The sequence below is a fragment of the Danio rerio genome, chromosome 2, assembly GCF_049306965.1.
Source record: "Danio rerio strain Tuebingen ecotype United States chromosome 2, GRCz12tu, whole genome shotgun sequence".
Lineage (NCBI taxonomy): Eukaryota > Metazoa > Chordata > Actinopteri > Cypriniformes > Danionidae > Danio > Danio rerio.
The window spans coordinates 8,243,530-8,256,774 of record NC_133177.1 but is presented as its reverse complement, the minus strand read 5'-3'; the positions used below and the strand labels follow the sequence as shown (position 1 = coordinate 8,256,774).

General features: G+C 36.2%; 1 protein-coding gene across 2 annotated transcripts in view; it reads left to right on the top strand.

Moving 5' to 3' along the window:
* ephb3a (eph receptor B3a) overlaps nt 1–9,132 on the top strand; it is a 109,973-nt gene extending 100,841 nt beyond the window's left edge. Inside the window, exon 16 of one of the 2 annotated variants that reach the window (XR_012384973.1) lies at nt 7,351–7,759. Coding sequence is in view for 1 of the 2 variants with exons in the window: in XM_068222928.2 (XP_068079029.1) it covers nt 7,351–7,393 (43 nt within the window). In the remaining variant the exon portion in view is untranslated. Of the gene's footprint in view, nt 1–7,350 lie in introns of both variants that reach the window. The other variant, XM_068222928.2, reaches the window with a different exon arrangement.
* Nucleotides 9,133–13,245: the final 4,113 nt, after the last annotated feature.

Below are 13,245 nucleotides of genomic sequence, written 5' to 3'. Positions count from 1 at the left end.
CAGCATTAGCCTTGATGTTTCTTCAATTCTGATGGTTTCTTGTTAGCATGTTGCTAAGATAAACCCTTGCATCGTCATAACCTCACAAGTGACTACTAAAGTATGTTTTACATATGATATATCTACATATGTAACAAACAAATAGCATTTCAGAGCCCTGATTTTTCTTCAATTCCGAAGACTCAAACCCCAAAAGCTCTTTGTTCTGCAACTAAGCCCCTTATCCCTTTCGACCCTAGCAGTGCCCCTGCTGTGTGTATATATATATATATATATATATATATATATATATATATATATATATATATATATATATATATATATATATATATATATATATATATATATATATATATAATGCGACAAATGCGAGCATTTTAGAGCCTTGTATTTCCTTTAATTCCATTGACACCTTGTTAGCATGTTGCTAAGCTAAACCCCTTAAATGTCATAACCTTACAAGTGACTTCTGCTTTACAAGGCCTGGATTCTGATGGTTACTTGTTAACATTTTGTTAAGCTAAATGCCGTAACTGACTACATTGATTTTTCCTTTGATTTAAATACTCGCATATTCGTGTTTTGCTAACACTTGACTGAAATACAAACTACAATATGCTCTACATACATGCTTCTTACATAGCCTATGCTGCAGACAATCAACATTTTACACAATAGGCTCAATCATTGTCTTATTTTAGTGGTTGCACGTTAGCATTTTTGCTAAGCTAATCCTCCTGAACATCATTACCTCACAAGTAACTACTATGTTTCACATACTGGATATCTACATTTGGTACAAAACAAATAGCATTCCAGAGCCTCGATCTTCTTTGATTCTGACCATTCCTTATTAGCATTAAATGCTAAATGCTATAACCTCACAATTTACAGTTAATTTTGTTTCTTTGCCCCGCTGAAAAATCCAGCTTAAACCAGCCTAGGCTGGTTGGCTGGTTTTAGCTGGTCGACCAGGCTGGTTTTAGAGGGGTTTTGGCCACTTCCAGGCTGATTTCCAGCCTGGTCTTAGCTGGTCTGCCTGGGAGTCCAGCCAAAACCAGCTATGTCCAGCTTAAACCAGGCTGATCAAGCTGGTTTTAGCTGGATTTGGCTGGTCATTTTCCAGCCTGACCAGCTAAGACCAGGCTGGAAATGGCTGGAAACCAGCCTGGAAATGGCCAAAACCCCTCTAAAACCAGCCTGGTCAACCAGCTAAAACCAGCCAACCAGCCTAGGCTGGTTTAAGCTGGATTTTTCAGCAGGGTCATTTTAATGCTCACATATTGGCATTTTGCTAACAGCCTGAAAGTGATAACCTCGCAAGTGACTGTAAAATATGAAGTAAATTTAACTCTACACACATATGCTGCCTCTCACACATGCAGCAAACAAATAACATTTCACACAAGAGGCTCAGTTGTTGCCTTGTTTTAGTGGTTGCATGTTAGTATGATTTCCAAGCTAAACCCCATGAACGTCAAAACCTCACTACTACAATATGCTTTTCATATTGATATGCTACCAACAAATAGCATTCCAGTGCCTTGCTTTTTCTTCGATTGTAATGGTTATATATTAGCATTTTGCTGAGCTATAAATCCTTGATGTCATACCTTCACAACTGACTAATACAATGTTTTACTTATATAGTGTTTACATGCTACAAAGAAATAGCACTTCAGAGCCTTATTTTTTCCTTGTTATGATCGTTCTCTAGTTGCATGTCACTAGGCTAAACAACTTGGAATGTAATAGATCTATTACAATATTATTGCATAACAGATACAATAGCATCTATAAAAACATGTTCTACATACCTGTCTTTATTACCAGCAATCAAACCCGTATAGATTGCAGAAGAACATTCATTATTACCAGAACTACATGTCTGACACTGATATGAACTACAACTCCCGTCGTGCATCTCACACACACCAGTTCCAATTCACCCATGATTGTATACATGTATACATACAGCTGATACTCGGAAGGTCTAATGACAGGACTATTTATACAAGTCACTTTAAGACACATATTTTTGAGTCTGGTTAGTTTCTACTTGTAACATTACTAAGCGTTCTCCATGTTTGATCCTTGCCTTGTTGCCTTGTTTATGTTTATTGCCGCCAGTATTGACCTCATTGACTGTGACCTCGACTACACTTCTGGATTTTCCTGTATTTACTCACTTGCTCCTATAATTGACCATTACCGGTTTGACATCGATTCTCAATAAAACTGCATATTGGATTCTCATCTCCACTGTCACCTGACACCCATTGGTTAAAATATCCAGCTTTGCGCTTTAGTTTAATATTAGGATGTTAAAAAAATGGCAAAAAAAAATAATAATTCTCCATCTTTATACCAAAATTCTTTCAACTGAGTTAAATTGTGAAACATTCTGTAGCCTAGAAAGTCAATCCCTTATATTAGTTTAGTTATTGATTAGCAAATCAAGACAACAAATTAGTTTATTGTGGATATTTAACTGCAGACATCAATACATATTTAGAATTTGTTTCCTTTTGTTCATGTTGTCCTTTAAATGACTCTAAGTATTTAAAGTTTTTAATATCTGTAATTTATCATTTGCATTTCATTTCATCCACTAAACTTGGTTCTTTCCCCTACTATTTCTGTTAAAATGCATTCTGGGATTGCATTTGTTGAAAACTACATGTGATGTAGCTTTGGCCAACATTAGATACCTAATGAGGCAGCATAATTAGAAAGGAATTAAGGTTTGGAACAGCTTTCGCATCAGGATTATGCCCATCACGCCTTACAGTGCTGCCTCCATAGTTCTGGAACAGAGTGAGCCGATATTAAAGAAGGATGCAGACAGACGGCCCAAGAGTGTGTGTTAGCATCTGGGTTGTTTGAGAGAAAGATAGCAAAAGAGACTGAATGGTGGAGTGTTGCTGCACGGTGAAAACTCGGCGGGGGTTGTCAGAGACGCATCACGCCATGCTGCAGAAGTTGTATCCAACGTATAACTAACGTTCTCTTGGCGTGTGTGTAAGTGGAAGCTGTCAAAGCACGCTTGTTTACTGTCGACTCGAGCTCGCAATTCCAATTAGATGGACGTGGCAGATTCGGCATGTACACCGGATGGAAAAAACACTCACAGTATGGTATCACTACAGATGTAGGAGGTTCTGCTGACCTCTTTCAATTTCTCTGGGTTTTACATTCATGACAACCAGATTTTTTTATAGTCGTGCCTTGCGCAACATGAAGACATGATGCTAAAACATTCTGGGTGATTGCCAGGGTGTGCTATCTAGTTGCTGAGGTGTTTTGAATCATTGTTAATAGTGTTCAGAATTGGTTGAAATGTGGTCTCTGTGATATTCTGGTCGAATTTTGGTGTTCAAATTTAATTCCAAAAAAACAAAAAACAAAAAAAAACACATTTTTCCTTAATATATGCCGAGCTAGTGCTGTTCCCATGCTGATACACTTCCGGCGACCTGTTATTGTGAACTTTTTTCCATTTTATACGGTTCCTTATACAACATCGATGTTGTAATGTCAACAAAATACATTCAGTTAAATAAACTTTAGCATTCATTTAGTTGCTAAAGCGTAAAACAAGACAAAAAGCTGTTTACTCGCACGCGCCCGTCAGAATCGGCAGGCTAAAGCAGAAGCTCCATTGAATATACTAGGGTAAAATAAATGCTCATATTATAAAGATATGGCGGGGGAAATGTAATTTAATGCAGTGCTTCTTGTACAATCTGAGACCCACTTTTTTTTTATTTTATTTTTTTTATTAGAATATGCAAAAAGGTACATAAATTGGGATCATACAAATACAAAAAACATCAACAAAAAACCATAACAAAACAACAATAAAAAAAAAAAAAAATATATATATAGTCAGGTACTGTTAGGTGTGTGTGTGTGTGTGTGTGTGTGTGTGTGTGTGTGTGTGTGTGTGTGTGTGTGTGTCCATGTAAAGGTAACTTGGTGGAAGGTCAGATTACATACATTAGGAACAATATTAGCCAATAAATGAATCTAGTCTCGCAGATATAAGTAAAACAGATACAAAAGAAACTAGTCAGAGTTAGGGAGTAACAACTATGCTTAGTAATGTATAATAGAAATAATGACAGTAAAAAGAAAGAAAGGACAACAGTAATAATAAATGACAATGATAATAAATCACAAGTACTACCCTAACTACTACTACTGCTGAAAGTTACTTATATTACTATATAATTATTAACTACTATTGCTGCTACTACAATCACAACCACAACTATTACTACTATAATGTCTACTACTGCTGATACTACCACAACAATGACTACCACTACTGATACTACAGCGTCTGCTACAACTAATACAACGTCTACTACTACTACTACTACTACTACTACCGCAATCACTGCTACTACAACATCTACATCAACGACATCTACTACTGGTACTACTACACCAACAACGATTACTACTGCTACAACGACACTTTTACTACTTCTGCTACCACTATACCAATGACATCAACTACTACAGGTACTAATACTTCAATAATCACAATTACGATCGATACTACTACAATGACTACTACTACTACTACACCAACAACGACTACTACTACTACTGCTACAACGACACCTTTACTACTTCTGCTACCACTATACCAACGACATCGACTACTACAGGAACTACTACTTCAAAATACAATTACAATCGATACTACAACAATGACTACTGCTACAACTACTACTACTAATACAACAACAATTACTGCAACCTTAATAATGATAATCGTATTAATACTTATATTAATGATAATGAAAAGATAACAGAAGGACAGGTCAGAACGGTGATAATATTAATGATAACAAAAGTAAAAGTAATACCATTAATGATAATGAGACCCACTTTAAATCGGATATCACTCAGCCAGTGGAGATCGCTGATTTTTAAAGAAAACAGACCTTAAACGCACCTTATTTTGCATTGGCATTCCATTCGCCGGAAGCGCTTAACCCAGGTTACTGGCAAATTAAAAGTCCTATTAGCATGATTCGGCATATACCCCATTTAAAGGTTACTCTCTACAAAAGTTAGCAACTAAAAAACTAAACAAACTTATAGCATTTGATATTGGTCCACCGTTTTTATGTTGTTAAATTCGAAAAAAAAGGACTGGGTGTGTTTAATTTACCCCAATATGACAGTCTATACACTATACTCACACACATGTCTGTCCAAACAGCTTTAAAAGTAGATTTTTCAACATAGGTGCCCTTTAAAGACCAAATGCAGCCATATGTACTTCTGGCTACATATTTTGCGATCTCCAAAAATGTATATAGGGGGATGAGCCTGTGTTACACAAATTATAGAATTGTTTCACCTGCTTGCATGAGGTGGTTTTTCAGGCATATTAAGGAATATTTAGCAAAACTGCAATGGAAACGTTTTGCATTTACAGCCTGATCTCATGTGTTTAGGCTCTAGTATTGAGAGAAAAATGGCTAATTTATATAAATCGATATGATTTAATTATACAAAAATGTACAATTTTCTAAAAGTGGTGTGCCCTTAGATCCAACAATCATTTGGCGATGAGCAAATCATCCAAAAATGTACAATTGAGATTGTACTAATTCATGCAAACTAGCCACTAAATCAAAAAGTAGATTGTGTTAAATGTTTTTATGCATAAATGTTATTCGCAGAAATCGGCTTCCTTCAGTGTGTTGCAAGCATTTCAAGAAATCTAATACTTGACAAAAGCACTACATACTCAAAAGAAATTGACGTGTTCATCTAAACATTCTGAATCCACATTTATTTACAGTGGACATCCATGCATCAGCAACAATACAGCAAATGCTGTTAATTGCAATCCTGTGGACTGCTCTGGCGCTGCTGTGTAATTTTCTGTAACATGGCATCTCTCTTCATGGATTAGATGATCTTGCTCGGAGACCGTTCTGCCCCATTGATTTCCACCCACATATGCATGTGACACCATCACACCATCTACTGACATTCATGCTCCTTCACAAGTGTTTATCCAGCGTCTACATGACAAGAGAGTGGAAAGCAGGCGGAGGTGTTGATATTAACGCACTGTTGCTTTGCACTTGTTTGTTTAATAAGCAGACAGAAGAATTACATGCTTGTTATCTGACGCCCATATAAAGGTGACTATAATACGCCTCGTGAAAAATAACAATGAACATTGAAGTTTTGTATACATTTCTATTGGTGACAAGTATGGAAAATGGTGATAAATTGCTTGATCTTGAATTTGGAAGGCAGGTTTAGAACTGCTAAGCCATATTTAATGCTGTAAATATATATTTTTTTTACTTTAGTAATAATAATCACTTATTTTAATTCTGAATATTTGTCTGTATTTCCGTCAGAAATTTTGGTTTATTTCCACTGGGTTTGGGGTTGATAGAGCGACTCTACAGTGGATTGTCCTTTAACAGTTGCATTCATGTTAATCTGAACTGAATCATTTTTGAAACAATTAAAACTATATTAGAATTATACTACTATTCTGCTGCCTACTTGATACACCAGCAAAATCTTACGGTAATTTGTACCTTTTTGACTTAGTGAGTGATTCGTATGAATTTGTACAATTTCATTCATACAATTTAGTATGATTTGCTCCTCTACCAATGACGGTTGGGTTTAGGGGCAGGATTGGGTGCCACACCTCCTTTTAAAAATCGTACATTTTTGTACGACTGAACTTGTACAAATTAGCCACTAAACTGACAAAACATAAAATACGTATGTTTGCTCATGAGATCAGACTGAATATACTGAATATGTTCCACAATGTAGAAATTTTGTAATATGACTTTTATTATTTGTATACAACCCGGGCTCATTCTGAAAACGTAGTCCTGTAAACGTTTCTGGAGACAGCGAAATACGTCCCGGGAGGTATGTATTTTTGCAGTTTTTGTTTTCACGAATCCGCCGATGTGCGTTTTTTCACATCCCGAACATCTCTCGCGAGCACCGTTCGCGCCAACGCCATTCTCGCGTAAACCCACCAGAGGCCGCTGTTGGCCGACTGTCTGTCTGACTGACTGAATGAATGACTGAATGATTGACTGGGCGACCGGCCAATTAACTGACCCACCCTTCTCCTCCTTCCCTAAACCCAACCAATTTTACCGATTGGCCCGCCCACCCAATTACTTCCCTAAACCCAACAGACAATTTTTTCAAAAGTCGTCCAGAAAAAGAAAAGCCCTCATCTGTTTTTTCACTACGTTTTCAGATTTTTACCGCATTCTCACCCTGTTTATTCACTCATTCATTTTATTTTTTGGATTCTGTTTTTGTCAACAGATGTAAACTCCACACAGAAATGCCAACTGGCCCAGCCACTTGAACCAGTGACCTTCTTGCTGTCGGACAACAGTGCTAACCACTGAACCACCGTGATGCCCGTCTTTAGGTTTATGAAATAAATAAAACATTTATTCTAAATGTTACTATAATACATAATGTGTCAATGTTTTAGCCTAAAATTGACAGAAAATCAAAGCTGTCAAATTATATTACAAATTTGAAATTGATATCTCAAAAAAGAGCTTTCAATAAGATTTTGTTTTGCCGCAGTACCAAACATGACCACCGGTTGACATTCATTTTCCATTGCTAACCATACAAGGGTTTCCCCTTTGTTTTGAGCAATATCAACTGTATGTTTTCATACTTTTGACACTATTAATAAAGTAGACATACAATTCTCAAGAAGTATGAGCAGTTTAGTGGTATTTCATTTTATAGCTTCGAAAAAAACATCTAGAAACATCTAAACAGATTTTTACATGTGGATTGCTGTAGCAAAGTAATGCTTTAGGACTCAGATATGTATATTTGTTGCAAGTTAATAAATACTTGTTGCTCATTAATGTCTTTAAAAAATCGGATATGAAAACTAGACATTTTAAGCTTTCAAATGATATATAATTTGTCATGATTGCTTTATGTTTAGACTACTAAATTGTGGTTTAAATATGCAACCGTAAATGGCCCCAAAGAATGTAATGTGACAGTTAATGTGTTTTAATTTATTATTCTGCCTAAGTAACAAAAAAAACTATGGTAAAGTATGTATTCACAGGTTATGTTTTCAGTGATATTTAGTTTGAACTGATTAAGAATCAGTTTTTAATATCATAGTGCAAATGTCATCATCATAATAGAATTCCAGTAATGTACACACACTTTTTTCCCATTGTAAATACTTTGTACATGCAAGTCGGAAACAATCCCATATCTTTTTTTCAGTAAGTAATTAAAGTATAATGTACCGTGTTGCTGTCAAGCCACAAGATTATTATACATTTAGTTATTATACGATTAACTGCATAAACAGAACAGACTTTCATAGCATTAGTTTTTCCTACTATGTAAATCAAGGTAGCAGGTTTCCAACTTTCTTCAAAATATCTCCCTTTGTGTTCAACAGAAGAAAGAAACTCAAACAGGTTTAGAACAAGAGAACGATGCGTAAATGATGACTATTTTTAGTTTTGGTTGAACTGTCCCTTTAAATGAAGCCTACTTCAAATAAGTCAAGCATACAAGTAAAAACACAGTGTACATGTTGGGCTCATGCACAGTAATACCAGGATTGTGTGTTTGGAATTTAAATAAGCCACTTCTAGCATTCAATAACACCTTCACATGACAGAACACCTTTATGAGGCTGTGTGTGTGTGACTCGCGTGAGGTCTCAATCCTTCGTCAAACACTCCTCAGACTATTAGCATCGACGTCAAGCTCACCTAAACCCGCTGTGTTTGAGTCTTTAGGGCACAGGGGGGAGCTGACCTGAGACCAGCCTTTAAAGGCACATTTAATGCCTGTCATTTATATTTATAGGGCACTTTGACTTAAACACCTAGTGAAGCGCTCCAGCCTTTCACTGCCCGCCTGAATGACTGAGTGACTTTCACCTGAGAAGGACGACATCCCTCATGGACTTTATTTTAAGGTTTTTTATATATACAGTGGGGGAATTAAGTATTGAACATTATCATTTTTCTCAGAAAACATGTTTCTAAAAGGTGCTGTTGACTTAAATATTTGGATTAGATGTTGGTAGCTATTAAAGAAATTCAGATATGAAAAAAAACAAACAAATGAATTAGTTTGCAAATGAAGTTACGTGTAATAAAATGAAATGACAAGGAAAAGTATTGAACACATGAAAAAAGGGGAATGTAGAAAGGTGGTGAAAGTCCACAATGCAGCTGAAATCTCTCAGGCCATGTCCACACTAATGCGTTTTCATTTAAAAACGCATTTTTTTGTCTCCGTTTTGCCCTTCCATCCACACTGAGACGCGTTTTTAGGAAACAAAAACGTATCTTTTTGAAAACGCTCTCCAAAGTGGATAAATTTGAAAACGACTTTTTCGTGTCGTAGTGTAGACTGTGAAAACGGAGTCTTTCGAAAACGATGACGCGTTTTTTGTCATGTGACACTTAGTCATGTTACTAATTCGTTTACTTTATTTTCATTGTGATTATGATTTTAGTGATGTCGTCCTTACTGTGAGGGTAAGCAGCGTCATCAGCAGGATACTGTTCTTTAAAGCGGTCCAGTATATTGGCGTATTTGTTTTGGCACGTCTCCCAGTCTACATTTCCACTCTCTTTTGCAACTTTGTATTCATGTGTTACTCGAAGCAGCAACTCTACTTCATTGTCAGTCCATTTAAAAAACTCTGTGCTTTTCCTTGACATTTTGCCGCAACGTTTCAAAGAGCCGGAAAGAAAATAAACGTCAGCCGAAAATGACGCATGACGAAGCGTCTTACGTTTCACGCATGCGCAGTACAGGTTGAAAGCATTGGTAGTCGTTTCAGTGTGGATGACAAAGTTTTGGAAAACGAATAGAAACGACAGTGTGGACGTGAAGCGTTTTTAGAGGAAAACTCCGTTTTCAAATTTATCCGGATTAGTGTAGACATGGCCTCAGTAGATCTTCAGCAACCCTTTGCCTATGCTCATTGTATATGAATATTAGCTCCTTCAGTCCAACATCTACATTAGAAGGATGATGAAGATGAAACCAGGGTGGACATTTCAACAAGACAATGATTCAAAACACAGCTGAGAAAACTCTTAAATGCTCTCAGAGAAAGAACATTTAAGCTGCAGAATGGCCCAGCCAATCACCCGATCTGAACCCAATAGAAAATACAAATCAAAGCTCAGATTTGATAAACAGGACCCACAGAACCATCAAGATTTTTACACTCTGTTGAAGTTTGTTGAAAAAAATCACACTTGAGCAATGCATGTGACTTCATTCACCATATGAGAGGCGACTTTAATCTCCCATCACCAAAAAAGCCTTTTATATAAAGAATTAAATACGTTTTATTACTTTCTCCTTGTGTCGTTCCTTTGTTTTTACACATAACTAAATTTTTTTTTTGTTCGTATTGTTTGGGTTTTTACCAAAATCTGGTTCAATTTCCTTTCAACAGCTCCTTTAAAAACATTATTTCCGGGAAAGTTTGTGTTCAATACTTATTTCCACCACTGTCCACAGAACAAGAAAGAACAAACTTTAGGACAAACTTTGTACTGTTGACATACAAATGATGATATAAAGGGGAAAAAAGAGACGAAAACATCTTAGTCACAAAACATACAATCAAAACTAGAAAAGTTATATAACATAAACAACAGGCTCATTCTGATGTCTTAGCCCTATTTACATTGCTGGAGATCACGAATTATGTAGCCAGAAGTATGTATGGCTGCATTTCAAACGCTACAGGGTGGTAAGACGTTGTTCCTTTTCGAAATTACCAGCTGACTGCTTACCTCCGTATGGACGGCTTTTCCGTTGTTACCAGTTAGACCAGTAGCTTGCCATGTACATTGGTAAACTTGAGATGCAGAGAGGAGTCGATTGACGGGTTCGAGTGTGGCGAAGAAAGCAGGAAAGACAAAAGCATGAACCAAGAAACTAATTAAACAAGTAAATATAAGCGTGAGAATGTGGTAAAATCTGAAAACGTCAGGCTGCCGTGAGGGCTTTTCATTTTCTAGATTGCATTTTAAAACTGTTGGTTGGGTTTAGGGAAGTGGGTAGGCGCTGTTTAATTGGTGCTTTTTAAAACACTACTGGTTGGGATTAGGAGGGTGGGTTAGTAGATCAGTCAGTCAGTTAGTCAGTCAGTCAAAGAGTCAGTTGACAGCGGCCTCTAGTGGGTTTACGCGAGAACAGCAGGCGTGAATGGCACTCACAAGATTAATTTGAGGAGCCCTATTATACACCCGGCGCAATGTGGTGCAAGGCACGACGCAATAGTCTTTTGCTAGTTTCAGCTTGGCGCAAGAGTCATTTTGAGGCGTTGCGCTGCGCTGTTTAAATAGCAAATGCATTTGCGTTCATATGTGCGCCCATAGGCGTTCTGGTCTAAAAAGGAAGGCGTTCTGAGGCACACTGCTGGCGCGTTGCTATTTTGAGAAACTATAATAGATTTTTCATTAGACCAAAACAAACCCGGTCTAAAGTCGAGCGCAGAGCACCTCGCTTACACACTGCTTAATACACACAGGAAGATGTAGAGCTATTGCAAATATCTTTACATGTAAAATTTTAAATATTAAGGATATATATATATATATATATATATATATATATATATATATATATATATATATATATATATATATATTAAGAATATATATAGGATATAAATATAAAGGATTAAAATATTACAAAACATATTATTTTCTAGCCTACATACAGTAAATATGAAAAACCACTGCTTTTATGCTTTCTTCATCTCGGGGGGCTTTTTCAGTTCATTCATAAAAATTTGCTTTTGTATAATGTTATTATTATTAGCCGTATTATTTATTATATCCATATTTATATTTGTTTTATTAAAAACAAGCTTAGATTTGCCCACCTGCAGGTTTTAGACCATATGGGGCACAGCATGTGTTTTAGAATATAAGTCAGGTTTTTGAGCACACTTCGTTATTATTGTTCATTTATTCGTTTGCTGGAAATTAGAACGGAATTTAGAAATAGTTAAAAAAAAATATTTGTGCTTAACTAAAGAAATTAATTATTTATAGGCTAATTCATGTCTGTGCTACAAGGTTTCCCTATCCACGAGAGCGAAAGTAGATCATTTATCTCTCATTCTAGGTAGATCTGTTTAACTGTTTTCTGTAAAAAAAAAAAAAAAACTGTAACTGTTTGCTAGTGAAATGTTCAGTTTTTCCACTTAGACTTACTTTACGTCATGTAAATAGTAAATGCGCTTATGGCGCGACGCAACTGGCTCTTAAAGGGAATGGGAGATGAGATTCTGATTGGTTTATTCTCAAAACACACCTATAACTCATTAAGAAAATAAACTCAACCCTTTTTGACCATGCGCCACGGCGCAAAGCGGATTTTCCCGTCCTTAAATTAACAAAAATGCATTCTGACACCCTAAAAGCGTTTGCGCCCTGCGTTTTGCAATTTGCGCATGGACCGTCAAAATAGAGCCCAAGATCTCAAAAAACGTACAAGGCGATCTCTGTTGGATTTAACAAAAACTTTAAAAAAAAACATACCTCCTGGGATGTATTTGGCACTCTTCAGGTATGTATATAGAAGTGTGTCTCAACACAAACTGATTAAGTTAACTTGTTTTTACTAATTTAAGTAGATTGAACATAAGACAATTAAGTTATCCCAAAACTATCTCAAGAATTGTGTCGTGTCAGCTCATTTTAAATAAGTAGTTTGAACAAACAGCTGACATCATTTTTTTGGAAGAGTGGATTGCTCTTGAGTTATAGATTTGTCAAATAAATCAAGAAATATGGAGCAAGTCCTTAAAAATTGGAGTCTCTCCATCTGAATAACAAGTATCATGTCGGAAATTCACACTCAAAAAGTGATGTTTGCTGTTTGTTCAAACTACATATTTAAAATGAGTTAATTCTTGAGTTTTTGGGGGGAACAACTTAATTGTTTCATGTTCAATTCGATGAAATTTGTAAAAACTAATAAGTTAACCAAATTCCTTCATCTTGTCCCAACATAAACATTGTTTACAGTGCAGTTCTGGAATGAAGGGGGTAAAGGTGATTTACAATTCTTAAGCACTAGTCTTTTAGCCACGACTATGCCTTGCATTACTTGCACTGTTTGAGTTTGGACTTGTGCTCATTTCTTTACCGGGCTAAAACTCCATCAAATTTT